Genomic DNA, 8,733 nt, shown 5'->3' with positions numbered 1-8,733 from the left:
CCCACTTCAGTCTTTGGACCAAAATGCATGACGTCATTTTAGCGCGGGTCTAAAAACGAGATAAGATGGAATTACATTCATTGTTGGCGGCCACTATGCATGTTTTTTTGTTTTTTTTACTCTTTTCATTGCACAGTTTGTAGTTTTTATTAGTTTTCTTGGGTCTACATGCTTACGGAGCAACTATGGACCAAGAATCATGAAATGGTTAAGGTTGGGTTCAATACAAAGGATTTCCAGACACCAAGACTTGGGGCATTTTGGGAGTGTAAAAGTGACAATCGCATAGAAGATGCATTTTTATGGGATGATTAGCTCGGTTCCACTACAGATTAAGTTATTATTTTGGCTCACCATCCAAAATAGAGTGGGACAGCATCAGCTAATCCCCTTGTTAGAGTCTGAAGCAAAATGGAGCTCTCCCGTTTGTTTGGATTCTGGACCGTTCGATCATTTTCCTGATGCGATTCCGGCCGTCGGATCTCGGGCTCAGCTCACGTGAGGCGTCGGATATTTACCAGATCGCGGTGAGCCGTCGGATAAAATTCCAATGGCAACAGAATGTAAATACCATGCCCCCACCAGGGCATTTCGGTCATTTCGCGTAGTGGGGGTATAAAAGGGGCCCGCTCCTTTTGACGGAGACCTAGCCGCCAACTCCCTCGCTCGCTCCTGCAGCCGCCTCCCTCTCACTCGCTCGCTCCTCATCCGGCGAGACAAGCCTTCTCCTCTCCCGCAACTCCAGTACGCCGCCGCGCCCCTTCCCCTCTCCCACCGCCGTCGAGACGCGCACCCACCGCGGCCATTGCCCTCTCCCACCGCCGCTCCTCCTTCCGCCCCAACACATAGCTAGCGGATTCGACCCGTCTCCCTCCCCGTCCGACCTCCACCGAGCCGCTCCCACGGCGACCGAGCTGCCGTCCCTCTCTCCCTCCGCACGCACGGAACCCTAGCCCGCGGCCATGGCAGGAGCTGCAGCACGGGCCTCTCCTCCAACACCTCGACAATGGAGGAGCCATGACCCCACCACCGTCGCCCCCGTCATGCCGCCGCTCCTCCTGCTCCTCCTCGCCGCCCTCGCGCTCGCCCTCGCCCTCGCCCCGGCCCTCCCCCACGCCGCCGCCGGAGGGGGCGCCAGGTTCTACGACCCGGCGCGGGTCACCCAGATCTCATGGCGCCCCAGGTCAGCTCAGCCCCCTACCTCCTTCCCTCCATCTGCGTGCTCCGCGCCGCGCGCGCCACCTGTTTGTCGATTTGCTTCTTGACAGTTCCAGGTTTGTTTGCTCGTTTGTTTGTGCGCGCAGGGCGTTCCTGTACAGCGGCTTCCTCTCGCACGCCGAGTGCGACCACCTCATCAAGCTGGTGAGTTGCTGCCCATGGCAATGAGGAGGTCCTTGTGTTATAAAGTAGTGATTTTTGTGCTTTTGTTGCACTGTTGTGGGGTTCAGGCCAAGGGGAGGCTGGAGAAGTCGATGGTGGCCGACAATGAGTCCGGGAAGAGTGTCATGAGCCAGGTGCGCACAAGCTCCGGCACCTTCTTGTCCAAGCGCGAGGTATGTGATCGGAAGAAGCGCCCTTGTTCTCTCCTTCAGTTTCAATTGTTTACATGCCTTGGGGTTCATATTAGTTCGTGTCAGATAAATTGTGTTGTTATAAGTCTACCTGGGTTGCGGATTTGTTGCCACATGTAGAAATTTTCGCTAGATCAGGCAGGCTTATGGTACAGCCGAAGGAGATAATAACTCTATCTATGGATAGTTGTTATTTGCACCTTCTTTCATGAGATGAAATGGCAGTGAATATTAGCTATACTGGAAGGCAACACAACCTGTGAATGGGTACAAGCCCTCCTGTTGAAAATATGTGAGCAAATAAAGTAGCTAATGGTTCTTGCCATTTGTGAAAATCAATCTTGATGAGTTAATCATTTTGGCAATTGCACATTCATATTTGCCTAGCGCAGTCGATGAAATGACCCTTGTAGAACATGTTTCTGTTGTTCCTCGTAGCATATGCAACAAACAACTAGAAATATTTCACGATCACTAATTTGTTTCATTTCCTTTGACCTATTCAAGGATGAAATTATCTCTGGAATTGAAAAGTGTGTAGCTGCTTGGACGTTTCTCCCTGAAGGTAATACATGCAACCTTATTTTTCTGTTGGCCGTTTCAGAGATAGAAGGCATTCTGTATCTGACTAGCCTGTTTGTGTATCAGAAAATGCCGAGTCGATGCAGGTTCTGCATTATGAAGTTGGTCAGAAGTATGATGCCCACTTCAATTATTTTAGTGACAAAAAGAACGTGAAGCGTGGTGGTCATCGAGTTGCCACTGTTCTTATGTACCTGACAGATGTGAAGAAGGGTGGAGAGACTGTGTTCCCAGTTGCTGAGGTATGCCGTTGCTTCTGAGATTTACTTAGCCTTACCTGTGACAGAAAAAGTTATATCCATCCGATGCATTGTTTCAGGGAAGAGATTTACAACATAAGGATGAAACGTGGTCGGAGTGCGCGAGACATGGCCTGGCAGGTAGCATTCGTCCTCTTGCATGTCAAATGGAAGGGTTTTCCATTTTACTTGCAAAGTGCAATACTGTCCACCACTATTTACGTAACTCTTATCCTAAAACTTGGGTCTTGCCGCAAAAGTTGCGGGGTCTGCGATGCTTGAACCCCCCACCAATCTTAACTGAATTTGCATGGTTACTGAGATGTAGATTATGAAACCAAATAGGTTCTTAGTAGCATGTCATTTGATGTTTACCCTTCTTGTCATGCAGTTTGACCTCAGAGCATCTTGATATAAAGCAAAAAGGGAATTGACTTTGTTTCAGTAGAATTTGGATACAACCTGATGGTATCAAGTATTTCCAGCAATGTCTTACACAAATTTCTCAGTTCTGACTGACGTCTTCATAGCCGATATCCCAGAAAAAATTTCAACTGGTCTAACCTACCAAATCCACTCTGGGAAGTCAGATACTCCCTATTCCATGTATCAAGTTGATCCTCCATTGCTGAAGCTATTAAGATAAACTGAAAACTGTGAAGTGTTGAAACATAAATGGTACCTGAAGCAGCCATCAGCCACAAAACTGAATGCCCACACACATCTGTATGTGTGTTCCTCTTTCTCTCTTTTCCGAAACAGGAACATCCAGCACGCGGCAAAACCTCCTTGAATGGTTTTGTAGTTTATTTGCGACGCGGTTTTGTAGTTCAAGGTATTACAGTCACCAAATTCTCAGGAGGTGAAGTGAATTTTGTTTCTTGTTTTTGAGGTGAAAAAAGTGACCTGCTTGCTGAATAGTAACATGGAGACCACCCTGACTGGCCACGATTCGTCTCGTCTTCCTCCCCGGCAAGCAAAGGCATAGGTGCTAAGCCACTGCTCTCTCTCGCTCTCCCTCATGCTCTGCGTGTCCACGGCTCGATAAAAGATCTCAATTTTGCGCTGACCGTCTAGGGGTTTACCTTCACATTTGTTTGTGCTTCTCGAATTAAAATACAGGGTTTTAGTGCCAAGTATATAAGCTGGAACCCCCTCTCCTACATGGGTTTTAGTGCTAAGTAAATAAAAGTTAATTGCTTTGCTTTTGCCCATATGACATTATTGCAATTGAGTTATAAAAGAGCTCTCCAATGTTTTCTGGGTTATAAACTGAGGATTAGCTGTCCTTTATTGATTCATGGACATTTTTATTCTTTCTCCCCTCTAAAGAATCCAAAGGCAGAGAACTCAAGTCTGACTCTGCCCCCTATCTCACAGCAGCATCTCCAACCCCTTCCTGACAAGCTGCAGGTCTTAAACGAGGTCCCAGCCGAGGTATGCCCTCCTCTCCTTCCTTCCCCTTCCTATCCAGTGCTTGTGTGAAAACTGACTTGTGTAATTATCAAGTAAATCACTCTGCATGTTACTTTGGAAGCAGATTTCATCCTTCTCAGGAAGAGGAAACCTCAGCTTGCTTAGTTACTTGTCAATGGCCAATAATATGTATGTGTTAATAGTTTCAAGTTTTGACAAGTGGAGCAGTAGGAGCACACATACATGTTGTGTTTATCTTGATCTGCACTTCCTCACTAGATTATTTGTGTCTTTTCTGGCCATGACAAATTGCTTTAATTTGTTTTCCATTCCATTCTATCTATGACAACTCCATGATTCATTATTAGGTTTGTAGGTGAGGTTTACTTGCAGCTGACCTGCAGATTGTATGTAAACTTGCTCTGTTTTAAAGTAGCTAGCTAGAGACGGTGTCTTGTCTTGCTTCATATATTTGTGCTATGATTGGACCTTGTGCAGCATTACAGCTTTCTGCTATGCAGCTTACCATGGCATGTGTACTGTAGGTGACCTGTGTATTTCTCAGATGAATGATCATGGGTGTTGCATGTTCATCAGAGAGAGACCTGACTCTGTTCTTTGAATATTACAGGAGATTATAGCTAAGGAAAAAAAGATCTGGAAGATAGAGCAGTTTGACTACAACCATGACGCTGGTGACTGCCCCTTCCTTGGTTCTGGTGACTGGTGAGGCACTTGCCTTTCCCGTCAAAGGGAAATTAAAAAGAGTAAAGATGTTATTTACAAGACAAAAAGGCCTGAAGCAAAGGACGGAGAGTATATCTCAACAATAAGTAATTAAACATGGTAAGTAATTCATCACGCCCTCGGAATTTTTTGTTGAGCAGAGATGTCCTAGAGGTATATTCTTCTATTCTAGATCCAGATGTAACTCTGTTTTTAATTCTTGGGAAAGTAAACATGTTTGGATGCTCCCAGCCTGCTTTAGAATACCCTCGGAATTTTTTGTTGAGCAGAGCTGTCCTAGAGGTATATTCTTCTATTCTAGATCCAGATGCAACTCTGTTTTTAATTCTTGGGAAAGTAAACATGTTTGGATGATCCCAGCCTGCTTTAGAATATACTTTATGTGCTGTCGTATAACTATAGGTACTACACTAGCAAATATGCCCGTGCGTTGCAACGGGAGACAAAAAATTATGGCTAACCAACTAAGTATGACTCAATATTCTAATATATGAGCGTACTCTATTTTAACAGAGTGGCTCACCATGTTGCCATTCTCATCCTAGCCGATGATGGTCGCGATGTCTACGTGATCACAATGCATTCGATGCAGTAAATCCCAAGGCTATGAGTTTGCCAGTGCATACCACACTTGTCATTATGTTGCGCAAGGAAACGTTTAGAACTTTAAAAACAAATCTCATTGACCACAAACTACTCCCAACGCCAAGACATATAAAGACTTCCGAAAAACTAATCAAATCCTAGACATAAAATACTTTTGAATCAGTGAACAGTTTTTTGAATCGACAAACATTTTTTTTGAAATTTTTGATTTTCTCAAAATCATGAACATTAGTGTTTTTACAAAAAAATATGTACAAACCGGTTTCGAATTCATTAACAGTTTTTGAACCAACGAATATTTTATGAATCGATGATTTTTTTTCAAAATTGGGAACAAATTTGAAAAACAAATGTTTATTTTTATTTTTGTGAACATTTTTTTTCGGGAATTTGTGAACATTTTCTAAATTGTCATGAACATTTTTTTCAGATTCCCGAATATGAACATGATTTATTTCCCGACCATTTTTTCCAAATTGTGATTTATTTATAATTTTGCGAACAGTTTTACAAAATCACCAACATTTTTGGAATCTGCAAATTTTTTATGATTTTCAATTTTTTTTGAATTCACATATATTTTATGATTTCTCAAAATTGTTTTTTGAAAAATCGCAACTTTTAGAATATTAAAATCCCAAATTAATTGAAAGAAGAAAGAAAACAGAATGAGAAAAGAAAATACAAAAAAATAAAATAAAACAAACAGGACAGTGAAGCCCCGCACATGGGCTGGCCCATGAACGCATACATGCGTGAGAAAAGAAAGATGTAAATTGTGGAGGCTGGGGATCGAACCGTGCTCTAGTCGCTAGAGGAGAGATCCACCAACCAGTCTGCTGCTTATCGTTTCGTGACTTCTACTCATCGCGGCTCTGTAAAATAACAAAGGAGGCGGCGACTTTTGGTCCGAAAAATTGAATCGTTTTCTCACTCACGGGTGGCATTGGTGGGTAATATTTACCAACTTAGAGGGTAATTTTAATGACGGACGACCAGAAGCGATAGCCGCTTTATTATTAGGTAAAGATTTGCAGAAGCCCTGTAAGATGTATAGTTTAGTGGCTCTAATTCATTCTGAGATATTCAGCGTGCCCCTTGGTCACTTGTTTCTCACTATTCTAACAACGTGCGTAATTTTCTTGCTAAAATCATTTCGTTGTCTAGCTCTGTTCATGCCTATATGTTATTATAGCTTCATTTTACCATGAGATTCTAAAGATTTACTACATTCTTACTGCGTACCCATCCTAAGGCTTTCCTGCTCGTTATTCCAGACTGCATTTATACGTAAGCAAAGAGAACACATAATCAATTTATATCTCACTATGGTTGTGACTTTTCAGCCAGTGTTTTAATTTTTTCCCGATATTCTTGCTTATTAGATTATGTTGGGCAACTATAGTATATGTTGTGCCTGAGATAGCAAAACCTGTTTCATTTCGACTATTTCTGCATGTAGAAGATTCTTGCGCCTCTATTTACTGCAGGTTGCTTGCTGCCCTCTCATCTTCATCTTGTTATTTGGTTGCTGCTATTCTGACTATGCTGATTTACTACCTTCTGATCTTCTCAATACTCAGTCACGTTCCTTTCTGAAAATCTTTAGAATATGTGTTGATCCCTACGGATTATGTTGGATTAGGTTCCTATGTGCCTATGCTTTTTGTTTTGCCTTTGGCCAATTGGTTTTTATCCATTATATGAATATTTTGTGTCTTTGTGGTGAAAAAAACCTAACAACAACATTTAGACTTCTACTTATATTCAATAGCTTATTAGTTTCTTCTGATTCGAATTCTCACCTGACTTTTGTGCTGCTCAGAAATTATATGGGTACAGAGCTCTACCCACAAACCTGGATTCAAGTGATTGGTGGCGGGTTCTAGGTTCAATGGACAAATCTATCTATAAAAAATAGTTAACTATATAGTGTACTCATATGCTTTGTTAAAGCAGTGTGTTGGTTATAGTGAACAATCTTTGTAGCTTTTTTTTTGTAAAACGTACTAAACCCTGATGTGTTTAGTATAAAAAATTGCATCATTGGCATGTAATGTATGGATAATTTTGTTCTCCTAACCTATCAGATATGAAGCACGTCTTGCCAGGTTGGATGTAGCTGGGGGCAGTAGGTGTGCAGCAAGCTTCAATTCCAATTTTTATTGGGTCATATGTAATGCTTTGGTGTGTTATACTGCACTGAAACTATATCACTTGTTTTAGTTGCTTTGCTTTAGTTGCTTTGCTTTTGGAGGCTCCATCAGAATAGAGTGCAGGCTTTTGCTTGTCCTAATCAAACATCAGCGTATTGATTACTATCTTGAAGATGAGTTTTTCTCATACAATGGAAGATGGATTTATAATAGAACTGAATGTGCAAATGAAAATTTTTATCAGGTGAGCTAACTTTGCCCATGACTATTGAGCTATAACATAAATGAGGTCTTTGCAACCGGTGGCTTTCTTCAAACAAGCACAAGAGCACAAGGATCATGGCGTGTAAGGAGTCAAGCAACGAGATGACCCAGTCAAACTATCAAGTATTATAGTTTAGCATAACTAACCAGGTTCTTTATCTCGCAACGCCTCGCAAGCTCACTTGAGCTATGTCATGACCCAACTATTGTATCTGTTTAGTTGTGATCCATTGTCTTGGCTTACTTTTGGACTATATAATGACTCATCGTGTTGGTTTACTTTTGCCAAAAATGCTGCTTTGTTTTTGGTATGATTGATTGCACTGCCCATTGGCATTACTTGAACTTATGTTATGTATTGGTCACAATTATGTTATAAAGGCAATGCCATACTTTTGATGTAAATTTGATGCATTTAACTGATCCATTTGCAACAATAGATACGTTGTTTATTGGACTGGATATGACTTGTACCCGGCAGCGGTGCTGCTGGGTGCGGTAAGCCGCACTTCCTATCTAGTATATAGTAGAGGTTGGCGTAACTACACACTTTGCCAAGTTTGGCAGAGCAAGCTTGAGACTATGGCGCACCGCCTATTCAAGTGTTTCTACTTCATGTGGTTTTGGAACATGGCAAGTGATTGGCTTGGGTTACAACATCTCCAACAAGTTTGAGTGACAACTAATTTTGACCGGATGATGTAAATACTCCGACGGATCCAATTTACAGATCAAATGATCAATTTACAGATCAAATGATGTAAATACATGCGGTTGAGCGACAACTAATTTGGAACGGAGGGTGATTTTTCGATCCAAGATTATACACCCATCCAACTAGCCATTGGTCATTATTGAAACATGCAACATAAATAAACAGCAACATGGACTAATATAATATTTTAACCAGATAATTAAATGAAGCTTGTCATAGTATTAAGTAGCGAGAGGTTGGACGAATGAACCGGAGCCCATATTTGCCACTCTTTGCATCAAATTTCTGCTCAATTGCACATGCAAGCGACCAGGCCAACCCATTAACCTTTGCTTGTTTTGCATTATTTTTCTTCAGCTTTTCCATTTCGTACGACACTTTAGTGAGCAGTTTTTCCTCTTCTGATTTCTAGCGGGTTTTTGATTTTCAATCGGATT

The 8,733-nt window shown here is 41.9% G+C and overlaps 1 protein-coding gene across 10 annotated transcripts; it reads left to right on the top strand.

The window, feature by feature from the left end:
* The first annotated feature begins 652 nt into the window (after positions 1–652).
* LOC125528374 (probable prolyl 4-hydroxylase 7) lies at positions 653–7,986 on the top strand. 10 transcript variants are annotated; one of them, XR_007292381.1, is made up of 10 exons: positions 653–1,183; positions 1,305–1,362; positions 1,449–1,553; positions 2,079–2,136; positions 2,220–2,395; positions 2,473–2,533; positions 3,295–3,380; positions 3,773–3,829; positions 4,440–4,654; positions 7,562–7,986. XR_007292381.1 is itself a non-coding variant. In XM_048692856.1 (8 exons), exons 1-7 carry the CDS (start codon positions 963–965, stop codon positions 3,793–3,795), a joined length of 699 nt encoding a protein of 232 aa, XP_048548813.1. In that variant the 5' UTR covers positions 653–962; the 3' UTR covers positions 3,796–3,829; positions 4,440–7,986. The 10 variants fall into 10 exon arrangements, 4 of the variants coding, with proteins under 4 accessions (XP_048548813.1, XP_048548812.1, XP_048548811.1 ...); XR_007292380.1 differs by having other exon boundaries at positions 7,252–7,986; XR_007292379.1 differs by having other exon boundaries at positions 6,987–7,986.
* The last annotated feature ends 747 nt before the right edge of the window (positions 7,987–8,733 follow it).

This window comes from Triticum urartu, unplaced genomic scaffold, assembly GCF_003073215.2.
Source record: "Triticum urartu cultivar G1812 unplaced genomic scaffold, Tu2.1 TuUngrouped_contig_4825, whole genome shotgun sequence".
Taxonomy (NCBI): domain Eukaryota; kingdom Viridiplantae; phylum Streptophyta; class Magnoliopsida; order Poales; family Poaceae; genus Triticum; species Triticum urartu.
Note: the sequence above shows the minus strand (reverse complement) of the source record. Positions and strands in the feature narration are given on the sequence as shown.

Coding starts and splice junctions, on each gene's coding strand:
- LOC125528374 (XM_048692854.1), top strand. CDS start 963: ATGGCAGGAGCTGCAGCACGGGCCTCTCCTCCAACACCTCGACAATGG. Junction 1,363..1,448: donor GCGACCACCTCATCAAGCTG/GTGAGTTGCTGC, acceptor TGTGGGGTTCAG/GCCAAGGGGAGGCTGGAGAA. Junction 2,137..2,219: donor TTGGACGTTTCTCCCTGAAG/GTAATACATGCA, acceptor TTTGTGTATCAG/AAAATGCCGAGTCGATGCAG.